The sequence below is a fragment of the Hypanus sabinus genome, chromosome 6, assembly GCF_030144855.1.
Source record: "Hypanus sabinus isolate sHypSab1 chromosome 6, sHypSab1.hap1, whole genome shotgun sequence".
In the NCBI taxonomy this organism is placed as follows: domain Eukaryota; kingdom Metazoa; phylum Chordata; class Chondrichthyes; order Myliobatiformes; family Dasyatidae; genus Hypanus; species Hypanus sabinus.
In genome coordinates, this window is record NC_082711.1 from 157,122,076 (window position 1) to 157,138,785 (window position 16,710).

The 16,710-nt window shown below is 40.0% G+C and overlaps 1 protein-coding gene across 1 annotated transcript in view; it reads right to left on the reverse strand.

The window, feature by feature from the left end:
- Positions 1 to 16,710, reverse strand: part of LOC132395103 (sialate:O-sulfotransferase 1-like) — a 127,456-nt gene that overhangs the window by 48,952 nt on the left and 61,794 nt on the right. Inside the window, exons 4-5 of the mRNA XM_059971413.1 lie at positions 14,624 to 15,300; positions 1,426 to 1,540 (exon numbers count right to left, since the gene is read on the reverse strand). Of these exons, the coding sequence (XP_059827396.1) occupies positions 1,426 to 1,540; positions 14,624 to 15,053 (545 nt within the window). The 5' untranslated portion in view covers positions 15,054 to 15,300. The remainder of the gene's footprint in view (positions 1 to 1,425; positions 1,541 to 14,623; positions 15,301 to 16,710) is intronic.

Genomic DNA, 16,710 nt, shown 5'->3' on the forward strand with positions numbered 1-16,710 from the left:
ATGATCTTGCAAGCTAGGAGCACCATCTTATCACCCACCAGCTTCTGCTCTCCTCCCACCCCCACCCTTTTATTTTGACTTTTGCTCTCTTTCTTATCAGTTTTGAAGATGGGTCTTTGGCCAAGGCATCAACTGTTCATTTCTCTCCCTACATACTGCCCAAACTGCTGAGTTCGTCCAGCATTTTTTTTGTGCTGCTGCAACATAATGAATGCTGCTTTTCCTTAAGGTGTTGTCTCTGTATAATCTCATAAAATGAATGAAGACATAGTCACATGCCCTAACAGATTTAATATGTTACAAAATTCCCAACATAAAGGACGTTAATATAAAGACAGTAAGACACAGAAGCAGAATTAGGCCATTCAGCCCATCAAGTCTCCACCATTCCATCATGGCTGAACTCAGATCCCACTCAACCCCATACATCTGCCTTCTGGCCATATCCTTTGATGCCCTGACTGATCAGGGAATGATCCACTTCCGCCTTAAATAAACACAAATACTTGGGCTCCACCGCAGTCTGTGGCAGAGCATTCCTCAGATTTCCTACTCTCTGGCTAAAAACATTTTCCTTGCCTTTGTCCTAAAGGGTCATTCCTCAATTTTGAGGCTGTGTGCCACCATAGGGAACATCCTCTCCACATCTCCCCCATCTAGACTTTTCAACATTTGGTAGGTTTCAATGAGATCCCCATGCATTCTTCTAAATTCCGGTGAGTACAGGCCCAAAGCTGCCAAAAGCTCCTCATATGTTAACTCCTTCATTCCCAGAATAATCTTCGTGAACCTCCTCTGGACTTTCTCCAATGACAATACTTGCTTTCTGAGATATGGGGCCCAAAACTGTTAATAATGTTGACAAAGTCGAGCCTGACTAGTATCTTATAAAGGCTCAGCATTATCTCCTTGCTTTTATATTCTATTTCCCTTGAAATAAATGCCAACATTGCATTTGCTTGCTTTACCACAGACCCAACCTGTAAATTAACCTTCTGAGAGTCTTGCACGAGGACTTCCAAGTTCCCCTGCACCTCTGATGTTTGAACTTCTCCCCATTTAGTTATTAGTCCACACTACTGTTCCTTTTTACCAAAATGCATTTTCATACATTTCCCAACACTGTATTCCATCTGCCACTTTTTTGCCCATTCTTCCAATTTGCCCAAGTCCTGCTGTAATCGCATTGCTTCCTCAGCAATGCCTACCCTTCCACCTATCTTCGAATCACCAAAGGTCATTTAAAGGACTGGTGACATTAGCTGACTGAAGAGAGGACCAGGCATTTTAAGACCAACCAGTCTTTTTACAAATTCGGTATAACTTTAATAGGGTTCCTCTCATAGTCACAGCTGTTTAGGAAAAATGCAGGAACATGAAAAAAGGTAAATACATAAAGTTGATGTTGAACACATCTTCCCTTACCTTTCTGCACAACTGTCTTGACACTGCGAAACCGTCATTTTACGGAAGTCATAAAACACCGCTCCTTTCAGAGCCTTCTCCTTCAGCTCATCTCTGAAGCATCCTATGTGTGTAGCTGTAAAGAACAAATCTGCCTTAAATTCCACACCACACTTGCTGCTTGAGATTCCAAGGATGATTTATTTGAAATAGACTACTGAAAATTTAAGACTGAAACTAAATTTCATTCAAATATTCAAAGAAAAATTCTTGGTTTTCAGCTGTCTTTCATGAACTCAGTCAACTGTTTGGTGCTGATAATAACAATTGCCTTGATTTACTGCGATGCCTCTGTCTGGTGAGGACATAATGTGATGGATGATGAATGTACTACATTACATCTAACTATTAATGGGCCATTATCTTCTGTCACGGCATTACTTAATTTGGACTTCCTCTTCAACATTCCATGATATTTGACATAGGAACTTACTGTGATCAAAATACTGGTTTCATAAGCAAGATATCCAGTGATAAAAATGAGAAAAAAATTAAATTGTACACAAGTAATACTTAAATTTTGCTTGGCAGAGAGGTTGTTTTGATGAGGTTCAGACCTACCAACCAACAGACCCACTTTATACTCCTGTTGCATCCGTGAAGTTAAGCTGCAAGTGTATGCATTCAAATTTGTTAAAAGACAAGTCAGTTGATGGCATGCCATTTCAAGAATCACTTTTGAGAGCAGGACAGGTAATTCAGTTTAACTGCACGATACTATTGGAAGTTGCCAAAAATTAGGCAATTAGTAAAAGCATATCCTCGAGTGCGAGGGCGCTAATTTTTGCTACATCAGTTTCTTGCCTGTGGGATTCTTAGTCCAAATTCCCCAAGAGGTAACTGGCATTTAAAGTTCAAAGTGCTGTATATTGATTATCAAGGAATACATAAGCTTTCAAACTTTGAGATTTGTTTGCTCACAGGTAGCCACAAAGCAAGAAACCCAAAGGAAGCCAGTTTTAAAAAATTTTTAAAAAGACCAACACCCGATGCCCAAGAGAAAGGGGAAAAAAATACAAATCATGCAAACAATTGAAGTGAGCAACAACACCCTGCACCAAACTGTTCTCAGATCTGAGTCCCAGAGTAGGCTTAGCAGTTCACCATATGAGCAGGCATGAAGCACAGCAGCCGTGGCAGTCATCGTAGCTTCAGTGTCCCGGAGAGAGGAGTGACAATTGCGGAGAGTGAGCAAAATCAGCTCTCGCCTCGGATCCAGACACCCTGTCTTTTAGGTCTATCTGGGCCAGCGCTTAAATTGACCAAACAATGGATTGTACCTCGCACTGTCCCCCGGAACCACTGCAGCAACAGACTCTGGCACCTGGAAAGAGGAATGAATATCGCGGAGAGTGAGCAAAGTCAGCAGTCACCTCCGATCTGGGCCTGCATTTAAATTGTCTAAACAGCGGATCATGCCTCACAGTAGGATTTGGCTGCTGTGAAGCCTTGAACAGGCTGCCCATCGACTTGTTCCGGGCTCAGATTTTACCGCGCAGCCCGAAGCCGTTCTCAAGTTCTTCAAATCTGCTCGGCGCCTAGGGCAATCCAACCTCCCACCCAGGGAAGTTGTATGGACAACAGAACTCCTCTGCCTCATCGCCAACATCTCCTTTCTGAACGGCTCACTCCAGTTGCATTGGTTCTGCAACACACCAGCCCAGCTTGACTCCCCCCCACCCCCGAACTCACCTCGCCATTGCTCATCCCTGTCTGTTTGGGGGGCAAATTTAACACAATTTTCCTCAGTAAAGATGTTTTTATTGATATTTTAGTCAAATTTCTTGCCATTTATACTATCAGTAAGCTGCTGCATGTGTTTGGTAGCACCATTATAACTGGAAGTCTTAATTATTTCATTTTAACTTCTTTATATTTAATGTGAAAGTGATTATATTATTGTGTGTTTTATGAAATGTAATTCTTTTTTAATTTTGTTGTTCAGGTTAAAAAAGGGCCCTAAAGCCAAGGTAAAGGTTTGCAGGATTTCAGAATTGTACCTTGAATTTAACAACTAGTGTAATTTGCATCTCTTTTTATTAACTGACTTTCCCTTGGGAGAAATCTCCAAGATGCAAAACCACTACCCAACAATTGCAACTACAATGCAGACAGTAATATATTCATGGAGTTATAAAGAAAAAAATCCTTTGGCCCACATCCCTCAAGAGTTTCCTATCCATGTCCAAGTTATCTTTTTGTCAAGATATTGTAATTATAACTGCCTTTAACATGTCCTCTGGCAGTTCATTCCATATACCCACCACCCTCTGCTTGAAAATTTGCCCCTCAGAACCCCTTTAAAAATCATCTGCTGACTAATCATAAAATTGTGTTCTTTGCTTTTAGACCCCAATCTCATCTTAGAAAAAAAGATGGACTTTCTATCAGTGCCCTTCATATAAAATCTTCGAGGTCACCTGATTCCTCTTTGCTCCCTGGTAAACAATCCCAATCTAGCTGGACTCTGCCTGCAACTATGTCCTATACTCCTCACAACAACGTTAAGATTCTTTTCTGCACCCTCTTTGGATTAAAATTACATCCTTACTACAGCATGGTGGCCTGTAAAACAGATTAAATTATAAATATATTCAAGGTATTTTACTTTACGGACCACAAAAGCAGCACACCATTATTACAGCTTCAAAGAAAAATGAACATACAGTGACAATTTAACATTCTGTGCTGAATGCTTGTGAATCCCAAAAGGATTTATTTGCAAAGAAACACATGCCTTGTACAAGCAAATGCATTAATGCAAAATAAATAGCTCAAAAGGAAAAGGTGCTCGTATTTTTGAAGAGCCTTTCACCACCTCAGTTCATTCCAATGCACTGTGCAGCCTCTAGAGCAGCTTTGGTCACTGTTGTAATAAGTTTTAAAAATGACAGCCCATTTGTGTGCGGCAAAGAGCAACATCTCATTTTATTCTGAATCTAGTCTCTCCCCAGTCCTCCCTTGTTCTCTATGTAGGCTGCTGCTCTGTTGGTTCCATCATAGTCAGGAACAGGTTTAGAACACAGACATCCCACCCTGCAAATACTCATTTCAGGGAGGTAGCACCCCTGCCCCCTGCAACCCCATATTCCAAAACACCCCCGGGCAGTCGACCTCCAAGGGTGTATGTAATACCTTGTTTAGTGACTTTGTCTAATCTGTAAACCAAGTTGGGCAGCATGTGCAGAAAATGTGACATTAAAATACGTAATTATATGATCATGGAGCTGTTTTTTTATTCCATTACAACTTTAAGCAAGTCTTCAGGGAGTTTGGCCCCATCACGTAGGACATCAATACAGTAACTCTTTCGCAGTTGGTTTAAATAACGTTAGCTATACTAACGAACGAATGATACCTGTTAAACTCACCTCAACATGTCTTTTACATTTTAACCCACCTTGGGCAAAAGAAAAGTCACTGTTGCAAACAGTGCAGCAAGCAACACTGTCATTATTGTTGAGGTTGACTGTAAAGGCCGCCCACAGCGAAACCTGATAGGTCTACTTAGCACGAAGAGAGACCAATCAGGATGCTCACTCTCACTGTTCCTCTTCCTCTCCCTCACCCTCTCCCTCTCAAAAATATCTATTTCTGGGATATTGTTGTTACGTACTTGTGACACATGACAGTGGTACCCTTGTGTCACGTGACTGGGGTTGAAGCTATACTGGACTTGAGGTAATGGTCTTGTGATGGAGGAGTGATGTCATTTTCCCGCCAGTAGAGATCATGTGACAGGTTTTTTTTTACAGGGTATAAAAGGAAGACCCCACCCTGTGAGGAGGGGCAGTTCGTGGCTGGATTTGCCATGTTGACTTCATGCCACTGCATGATTTAATGTGATGACGCAGTTTAGTTGAAGGATGAAGTTTTTATCTAATGCCTAAAGTTTAAAAGGTCATGGCCAGCAGTTTCTTTACAATACTGCTAGTTGAGAATTTCTGGCGAGTGAAGATCAGAGTTTGGGAGTTAAAGATCGAGGAGAATCTATTTCCGATGGTGAAACGGATTCGACCTTGTTTAATCCTTATTCAGAAGGAATTCGTTGACTTCTCGTGTTAATCTCTGTGGGATAGCAGAAGATTGAGGACAGTGTGATAAAGGAAAGGTCAGTGCCTTTAAGCCGTTTCGTTTAGTAAATTTTTCATGGGAAAAGTTCGACGTCGGGGACTGAAGCAAGACGACATGAAAGAGAATTTAAATTGTCTTAAAAAGTCTCTCCTTTAAATGGACTGTGAGCATTTTTACTTTTTGGCAATACTACTTTAAAGAACTGTTTTTGCAACATGCTTTAAGAACTGTTTGAGCTGCATCGCTTTAAGAACTGTTCAAGCTGCCGCACAGCAGCTGTTTCCGGTTACGTTAGTGTTTGTTTACTTTTGGAGGGTTTGTTTTCAGTGTTTAATAAACGCGTTGTTTGTTATATAAACCCTTGCCTAACTCATATATTTATTGTTGCCTGAATACGTAACATTGTATATAATTTGTGGGTGTCAGGGAGCTGCTATCAACATACGGGAGACTCTCGGAACTTCTGGGAGAGGTGGGATGCCTGAGATTAACTGTTTTGAAAAGAAGCTTTCTTACCTTCCCCCTCTATACCACAACTCATTTCGTCAATCTTATGCATTATTAATTATTCAGCACTTACTCAAATATAGGTGACACCCCTCCCCCCACCATCCCCAAATTAAGCAGGAGTGAATTTTTCTCTTTAGCCAGCTGGTGGTGTAGCGGCATTAACACAGGACTTTGAAGCAAATGGTCCTGAGTTTGAATCTGGCCAGCTTCTTGCACGCTTTCCATCTGTGCTCGGTTGAACATCGAGCTAGCAACTTAGCCTCTTCAAAAAACAGTCAAATGCTACGGAAATGGAAAAATGGCGCCCGATGCGCCACAAGGCCTGAAGAAGGGCAACAACAACATTTCGTCCTTAGAAAACCATCCACATCATGATTTTCCATCAGGCAAGTCACCAGCACCCGTCATAAAATAACAGCTGGTTTAAAAAAAAGTTTACTAATTTACTTCTTTTCACATAAAATTTCATCAGAGAAAGTTTTTATTCCACTCAAAGATGTTGATTTTAAAATGGTAGGCCTTCAATCCAGATTGATGAGGTAGGTAGATATACAGGGTAAAAGGTAAGAAAGTGTCCTTCCAAAATGTGTAATCCAAGCCTGCTCCAGTAGGCATAATGTATGTTTGTATGTTGAAGTTCGATTTCAGTGGTTAAGTATTTGCTTAATTATGTTTAGCACAAGCTATTCTTTATAACAAAAGCCACAATGGCTATGACACAAAAACTTGATTTATCTGCTGCTGCACTTTCTATTGGATTACGACTACAGAAGACACGAGGAATGTTAATTTGTGGCAGGAGAATAACAACTCTTCAGAAGAGGTTAATACTGTGTAGTCACTCTCTTGAAGTGCACCCCGTTCAAGTGAACCTAATTTGTACAATGCATTTTAAAATGTCAACAGGGCAAAATGACAAACTGTTATATCATTTACCAAATTAGTATGAGTTAAAGGCTTATTAAAGATAATTAAAAAGCAATCAAGAAGCTTTTAATCTGCTGCAATGAATGTCAATTAGTCCAGTAAATCTACCACCGATGAACATGCCTGCCATTCATCAGATGCAGTTGTTTAAAAAATCTTGCACAGATGTTTCAACTGTGGGATGCAATTCTGACCCCAAAAATTTTTTTGAAATAAATAATGTTGTCAAAACAAACAGTTTAGAGAGTCGATGGAGAATGTGGTAAAGGTCTGAAATACAAGTTGGATTATGAAGTAGTTACAAAAGCTGCAGATGGTCACAGCAGTGATATCTGGTGCTTGGAATTAATGTCTGTGATATGATAGTGTCATCCCAGTGTGTGGTGTAAAAGAAGATTCTATTCCTGTTGTTACCCTCCTGTGAAACACCACGAGACTTTGTCTTACATTAAAGATGATGTATATCTTCATTTCTGTTTACGTCAGTAGTTAGAGTCCAGCTCAATGCTCACAAAGCGAGCTTGGGTAAAGCCTTGGTTTTTCAACCGTGGATACACCAAATGGCGTTTATTTGAGGGTGCCTCACTGCATCTGCAGCACTTGGATGCAGAGTAGGATCCACAATTCATCATGTTGGCTCTTGGCCTGACTGCTTGGGTGTAGATATTGCTGAGGGCCTTTCTAGTTGCCCCCTCCCCACCTCCAATTTTTCTTCTGGAAACAATTCAGTCACTTTAATGTCAAACTATGCAGTAAAGTGGGTAAATATTCCTCTGTGAGCTCTACTCTAAATTCAGTTAGATGGGGCTGAACAAACTTGGTTGCTTTCTTTGGAATGTCAGAGGCAAAAGGAAGACCGGATAGAAGTTCATGCGAGGCATAGATAGGATAGGTAGTCCAAAATTTTTCCCAGGATAAAAATATCAAATACAGGTCATGCATTCAAGGTGCTCGGTGTTCAAAAAAACTAATTTTATTGAGTATGTTAAGTAACCTAAGTATACAAAAGTTCTCAGTATTATTTAATTTTATTTGCACTGTTTGTCTTATTTTGCACATTGGTTGTTTGTCAGTCCTTGTGTGTAGATTTTCAGCAATTCCATTGTATTTCTTTGTGTTATGTGAATGCCTGCAAGAAAATGAATCATAAGGTATTATACAGTGACATACACAGTACGTGCTTTGAACTTTGAAGGTGAGAGGAGGAAAATTTAGAGGAGATATGCAGGACAAGTTTTGTTTTAAATATACAGTGCCTGGAATGCAATAGTGGAAAAAATAGGTTGATAATGGCATTTAATAAAGAGGCCATCAGATAGGCATGTGAATAGGGAATGGACATTGTGTTCGATGAAGGCATCACCAGCCTGTTCTCGTACTATGTTCTAGAGGCAAATGCTTAACACTTTCATGTAAGCCATGCAGCCTGAAACATTAATTTTGTCTCTCTCTTTGCTTGACCCACACAGTGCCTCCAGCACTTTTGCTTTTCTATATATATTTCAGACTTGCAAATCTGCAGATTTTTGGATTTTCTTAATTCTCCTGCTTGCTTTTCATTCCCACTATGACACCCTTTAGGAGCACCTTACAGCTCCAATTTTGTAGCTGCTTTTCCTGCAGAAACCAGCAAAACATTAGCAGCAGGGACCATATAGCTGCCAAAATTCTATTTATGTCACTGCAAGGAACAGTTATTAATAATCAACACTCTGCCTTCAATAGACAGAATAGAAAATAAACAAAGATCATGAAATCAGATTATAGCTGTGAGACACCCAACCAAAGATGAACATACTGATGAGTCACAGGAAATCTACCCCAGATAGTTTTGGAGGGTAAATTATTGAAGAGATTTAAACTGGAAGTGGATACACTTTTGAGCTACAATTGGCATAGGAGTGCTGAGGCCTGGGGTAGATCAACCATGATAAATTTTGAGTGGCAGGCCAAGTTTGATGGGCCAAATAGCTTACTCCTGCTATTCTTGTGTCCTTGTGAAGATGGTAGATGGGACATAATAATGAGGAAAGTTAAATTCAGTGCAGACATTAGCCATTAGCATTCCATTCATTCACCAATCTCTGTGTAAAGAACTTACCACTAGCATCTCCTCTATACTCTCCTCCAATCTCCTTAAAATTATGACCGCTTGTATTAGCTATTTCCACCCGGGGTGGGGGGGGGGGGAATGTCTCTGACTACCCACTCCAGCTATGATACTTATCATCTTGTAAACCTCGACCAGGTCACCTATCATCTTCGTTTTCTCCAAACAGCAACCCCTAGCTTGTTCAACCTACCTTCCTAAGACATGCCATCCAGTCCAGGTAGCATCCTTGTAAATCTTATCTGCACTCTTGCTATGATAAGTTGTCCACAACTGAATAAAATATTCCATTTGTGGTCTGACCTGTTTTATAGAGCTGCAATATTACCTCTTGATTCTTGAACTCAATTCCCCGACTTATGAAAGTCAAAACATCAGATATCTTAACAGCCATATCAACTTGCATGGCAACTTTCAGGGGGTTGATGGATGTGGCCTCAAGATACAATGGATTTTGAAAAAGAAATACATAGAGTATATAGCTTCAAAGGCTATAAACTTAGAGTGGATGCCTTTTATTTTTGAAAAAAAGAGACACAATACTAAAAATAAAGACAGTACTCAGCAGGTCCAGCACTATCTGCAAAATGAGTAAAGGAGAGTTAAGGCATTGGCTCAACATCGTTTCCTTGGAGCTGAGTAAAGTTATGAAACAAGTTTGTTATAAGTCAGAAGAAAGGCAGGGGTTGGACAGAAGAAAGGGAATATCAGAATTAATGGAGATGCCAGGAGAGGCTGCAACACAAGTGGACTGTTGATGCCAGCTGTGAGAGAGTGGCGAAGACTTTTTAATTGCAAATGTTCTGTGATATCAAGGGCAAGAAGCAAAAGTAAAACTGTTAGATACAGAGCACTTCCATTACTGAAATTTCAGAACAAAGGGAGAATGCTTGAAACACTCTGCAGGATAGAACTGATTAGTTCTGATACAATCTCAAAAAGTAGTTTAATTGGAAGTCCTTGATTTGGAATGAACGTCAATATCAATATTTGTATGATGGTATTATATGGGTACCCTGCTAGTTACTGCTAGACTGCAGAAACTCTTTCACAATGAATAACGTGTTGTTAGTGACTCAGATGTCTAATGCATTCTATTTGTCACCTTAACCAGTGGGCCAAATCATAGAATACAGGAGCTCAGGTAACTCACCTCAACTAACTTTGCCTTTATAATGCACGGAGGCTGCAGGAACATCAATTACCTATCCAAGTTGTTAATTTTTTATCAGCTCCTGATGGATTAGCTCAACTTCAAGCCAAGATTCTTTGCAACTGCAAAGAAAGGGAACGACTAGCTTTTAGTTTTGATTATTTCCTTTTTATGGATGGTGGCTATGCAGGCAAGACTACCATTTCTTGCCTAGCCATCAGTGCCCCTTTGAAGGTGGTGGTAAAGATTCTCAGAGTTGTTGGAGTGAGCAGTGGGGTGAGGTGAGGGGTGATGGAGAGACCTGCAGAATTTGGGGCCAGCAATAACGTGGGGCCAGTGATATTTCCTCAATCAAGATGGTGCTTGACTTGAGGAAGAACCCCAAAAATGGTGACGTTTTTCTTCACTGCTTCCTTTATCCTTCCAGATGATAGAGGTTGGGTCAGGAGCAGCTTCTGGAGTAAACTCTGTGTGCAGCAGCAGTGTACCATCGGAGGGAAACGATGGTGGGGGAGTGGGCGTCAGTTAAGTGGGCTGACGTTCTAATCGAAACAGAAGGTTAAAGCCATTATTAACAATTAATGAGCTTTTGAATAAGATCAGAGAAGCCGTGTTAAATTCATGGTAATTTTAATTAATTTTTGGCTCCCTATATCCTCACACAGTAATCCATTTCCTCAAGTTAGAGCAGAGGTAACGTTAAAATCTGAATCCAAACCTCCATCAACAATCCTAATGCCCAAAGCAAACCCTCAACTGAAGCTCTCTTCTCCTAGAAGAAGCTTCCTCCAATGTCCTCCTAACGGGCCTTTTGAGCTTGACAACTACAGAAAATTGAATTCATTCAAAACCAGAGGTGTTTATCCTGCACTTTGCAAAATTTCATGTGACAAAAATTGTGCTTTTTAAAATATTTTTGAAATGCTTTTTTTTGTTTTCTATTTACATTTCAAATTGTGTTCTAAAAAAGATAACCACTCCAAAAAAATCTGTCTACAATTGTTTCCAGATGAATGACTTTTAAGATTATTTGTTATATTAATAGGTTCCAAACAGTGAGAACAGCTGGGTAAATGAAACCGCAGCACATAAAAACACAACATAATTTCCGTAGATAACCAAGATACTGATGAACTAAATAACCAATGCACAGAGTTTTCAAACAAAGCTCCCTCCTCCACACAAAGAACACAGTCCCACACTCAAGCTGAGGAGCTGCACTGGATGGGAGATGGGAGAAGAACAAGGCAACGATCTACAGATGTTAACACACTGTCAACAACAGCGAATGCTTCCGATATTCAGAAATCTACACAATATATTAAAAATTAATCAGACCACAGAAAGTCTGAAGATTAAAATCCAAAACATTTAAAATATTTAGACACATTCAAAAACCATCACTAAAAAAACCAAACAATTTAAAACAAATCCAAGTTAAATATTACTTAGTCCCACTGATTTCAATGACGAAGCTGTGCCTGTACTAAGCTCAGCTTTGCCCAGCATGTCTTTGTGGATTTCCACTGAAAAAGTGAAAATCATAACTTCATTCCTCAATGGACTCCACAAGGAGAAGAAATTTTATTTTATTTTTCTTTACAGAACAGGCCTTTCCAGACCAATGAGCCGTGTCACTGAATTACATTCATGTAACTAATTAACCTACTAATCCATACGCCTTTGGAATTTGGGAGAAAACCAGAGCACCTGGAGGAAATCAACAAGGTCATGGGAGAACATACAAACTCCTTACAGTCAGTGGTAAGAATTGAACCCTGTGGTGTAGTCCATTTGATCCAGGTGACTTACCTACCTTCAGACCTTTCAATTTCACAAGCACCTTTTCCTTAGTAATAGCAACTATACTCACATCCATCCCCTGAAACGCTTGAATATTTGGCATACTGGTTGTGTATTCAACAATCAAGACAGATGCACAATACACTGATACTCGAATGGGACCGAAATGTCTGGAAGCATTTTGCCAAGCTCGGCAGTCAAACAAACTTTCACTCTTCAAGTTTGTCTGCCATTTCTCTGGCTCTCATTACTACCTCTCAAGCTTCATTTTTACTCTTTTAATCTACTTATATCTAAATAAAAAAATAATTCAGCTCTTGAATGTCCTGAGTTAGAATTTACGTTCAATGGGGTCCTAGGGTCACCTGAACCATGACATCAAGCATGGACCTCAAGACTTGCTGATGTTGAATTGAATGAGATTGGATTCATCCCATTGACTATAGGTGAGGTCTTGCAAGGGTTTGAGTCAGCCTAAAGACTTTCTTTCCAGTATGAGCTATCAAGTAAACTAGTGGAAATCTCCACAGCAACTCTGAATTTTTGTTCAGCACCTTTAATATAGAATTGCAAATGTTTACCTGTTTGAAAAAATTGAAAATAGGATTAACTGTTTCATATCAAGGAACTGTTATTTTGAGTTAGTGTGAGAAACTTTAATCAACAGTCAAAGAAAATAGATTTAAGAAACAATAAGAGATAAAGTCACCAGAGTCCACTAATAGGCATCCGTTAGTCTCGGGAAACCATGAATTTGCGCCTTGGAAAGTTTCCAGGGTGCAGGCCTGGTTAGGATTGTTTGGGAGACCAGCAGTTGCCCAAGCTGCAAGTCTCCCCTCTCCAAGTCACTGACGTTGTCCAAGGGAAGGGCAAGGGCAAATACAGCTTGGCACTGGTGTCTTCATAGAGCAACGTGTGGTTAAGTGCCTTGCTCAAGGACATAACATAGAGTTCACTACAATTAAGCAAACACATTTCAAAAGGTACCTAACACTTCAAACACACTCTGTTATGGTCCTGACTGTTGGAGTCACTGCCTGGGGCACCTACTGGGAAGTGCCACTAATTTGCAAGTCCTGTGGTAATGGGGAACTTCAAATGAGGTGAGAAAGAAAGAAACTGGCATCATTTGTCACAAGCCCACAGTTAAGCAGTTTACTGTTGGGTAGCGAGGAAGCAGTCAGGGACTGTTGTGGAGACAGGTAAATGGAGTTAACTCGCCCACTCTACAACTGGCAGAAACACAAGTGCAACTCGTGGATATCAGGCCAGTGCATCTTGGAAGTAAAATCACCCATAACAAGCAACTCAAACACAAAAAAAGACTTTTCCCCTTTTCATTTAAAGCAGAATCAACAAAATTTAAATTCCAAAGTATTCACAGTCATCGCCTCCCAGCAAGCAATTTTCACTTTCACCACTTAGGTAGTAACATGACCACTTGCTATTTTCAGAACGACTACCTAGAATTAGCTTCCATTTTATCTCAATCGTATCAAGCGATAAAAAGAGTGTGCAATCTGCTCACAAGATTTTGAACCATTTAAGAGGATTGAAGGTGACCTCACATCATTCAAGAGTCTAGAATTTTAGCTCTAGCCACACTTACCAGCATTTCTTTCCCCAGCAGGGTCAAAAGGCCTAGTATCTGACTGTGAAGTTGCTCCCAGTGTGGAAGTTGCAGCAAGGCAAGGGTTAATATGGTGTGTTGACAGAACACAGATTCATGCCGAACAAAATCTTAAAGAGCTTGACTCGCTTTGGTATACATTTTTAAGCCTGGGAACCAAGTTCACCAACGTACCGAGACGAGATGACGAGATGAAGGCGTGAGTGAAGGATTTGATAGCAATGGTTATTTTTCTAATTCTGAAGTACTACTGGCCTTGAACATGTAGACTTAATTGGTTATTAACCCATAAAATATGTATTATGATTGGTATTTTCTGTGAAGATATGGAATTAGAAGTTGCATGAGGATCAATAACTGTAGGATAATGGACCATTCTGAGCTGTAACTGCAGAGCAGTTCAGAACCTGGAGCCGGGCTGTTCTCCTTGTGCATAAGTAAATAAGGTCTGGTTGAAGAATGATGGCAATGATTTGTCGAAGTCCAGTTAATCATAGACAACACCCATTTATAATTAAAGATGAGAGTGGCCATACTTTGCCAAGCAGTAGTTATGAAATTGGAAAGACAGCATTAAAAAGTCACAAACTCATCTCACTTAATTACCACCACCGGGGCCAAAGGAATATCCACTCTCTACACAAAAGAGTGTTAACATCAGATACCCAGCATCATATACCATTATCTATTACAGTTTTTCTTGCTTGTCAAAGTACTATTGGCTATTTAGATTACCATGCAACAAAGTGAACTACACTATCCTGAACCCTATGGAGCATAGGAGTAGTATTAGTTATGCAAAGCTCAGCTTAGCTCAGTTTCAATATTACTCATTGGAGAAATATTTCATTATCTGCCAACTGCCAACATTTTAATCCAGAAAAGTCAATTATCTAATTTAAAGAAAGCAGTCAAAAGAAGGAGAAAATAGATTAGTGATTTCAAACAGTACCTTTGCTTCCAACAGTCTTCTTCACCGTTCCAATCTCCAGCTGTAGCCTTGGTTCTTGTTCCTTCACAAAGCTGTTAAACCACCTCCTTCTCAAATGTCCGATTTCTGGATGTCCTGAAATCAGCCACCGTGGCCCAAATTTCCTATTAGGAACGGGCTCATCCCACATCTGCATGCTTACAGGCATTCTGGACTTGTATTTCATCTTGTACATCACTTCTGTATCAGGAGCATAGTTCTCTATGGCAGCTGAGGCAGAAGCTGGCACTCCCAGTCCATCGGAGGCACTGCGCTGGCCCAGTGGGATGGAGAATCCCGACCGTTGCAGTAGCAGCAAACTGCCAGCCATAAAGTAAGCGACAATGAGGAAAACAAAGAGTATGGGTGTCCGTCGGAGAAACCTCTGTAGTCTGACAAAGGGTTTGGCCATGCCCCTTCTCCCTAACTTCAAGCCGAGTGCGGTTAGACTTCGCGGCTGGTATTCATTCCATCTCAGTGAAGCAGTTTTTGCAGCAGCTGCATTTTGTTAAACTTGACCAGTTCCTCTTTGACTGATAGTGAAGCAACATACATCACCACGTGTGAATGAGTGAAGTTTCCAAGCGCTGAAAATACTGAGCACTGAGAGCATCCTCTCCCTTGAGGCAGATATTTAGCCAATGCATTGTGAAGCCTCTCTGAAGAAATAAGGTGACAAGTTAATTAATTCAAAAGCAATTTAGAAACCTAGAAAGTATATCATTTGAACTTGTCTTTATTTCTGTTTGATTATCTAAGTATTCCTAACCATTTGCAATATGGTAAGCAATTCAAACAACGCCAACTCATTTGTAACAACATGAATATGACATCACTGATATGTAACATACATAGTGTCAAAACTAAAATAAAGCATTAGCTGTAATAACCAACTTGGAATAAAATTACACATGTCATTTCTTTCCAAATGACATTTATTAGTTTTGTGGTCTACTTAATAAAAGAATAAGCGCCAGTAACTGCTTTATTCATTATTGCCTTGAGAATAATATCAAGAAGATGTTGAGTGCTTTCCAAAGATATCCAAGTCAGGAAAAGAATTTTCTGACCAAAATGCCCCCAGATGAACACTTGTGGCTCCTACTGACAGCTTTATGGCTTTCTCAATGTGCTTATGCTTTAATGCATTTAGTGCTCAGAGGAAATCTGCCAAATGCTATTGGGGTAAAAATGCAGATCTTAAGAGCCAAGAAATAAAATACATCTGATTTCTAGTACCCCATTTTCTCTTAGAATGGAAATGCAAATTTCTTTTGATAAATGATCAGCCAAATGGGTGGATAATTTGAAGAATTTATACCTATACATGCTTTATAGTTTTAGATTTCATAACTGATACTTATAGTAAATTCAATTTTAGGGTACTTCAGGATCTATTCTTTCTCTGATCAGCATTTTCTGTTTTAATTTTTTATTTCTAAAAATGCGTTGTATTGGAACTAGGCCAGATAGTGGGTTTGACTGATGTCCTATTATATGTATAGTGGATTTCCTGCTAAAATGAAACAGTGAAAATTCAAAACATCTGACAATACACTCAGTGGTTTATTAATGCAAACATCTAATCAGCCAACCGTATGGCAGCAACTTTAATGCATAAAAGCATGAAAACATGGTCAAGAGGTTCAGTTGTTCAGGTCAAACATCAGAATGGGGCAGAAATATAAGCTATAGGTGAAATATGAGAAATATGAGATACTCAATCCACAAAAACTGCTGATCTCTAGGGACTTTCACGCACAACAGGCTCTAATGTTTACAGAGAATAATGCAAAAAACAAACAAACAAAAAAAAAACATTCTGTGAGTCGTAATACTGTGGACAAAAACACCTTGTTATTGTTAACAGAGGAGAAGAGCCAAACTGGTTCAAGCTGACAGGAAGGCTGTTAATAACTCAACTAACCATGTGTAACACCCTGGGTCGCCTCAGGCTCGCTCAGCTCGTTCTCGTCTAGGGGGAGCAGCCTTCGGCCCCGCCAAACTGGGTAATCAGCTGGTTTGGATGCTGTGTGAGGTCCCCGCCTCACCCAAAAACAGACAGTACA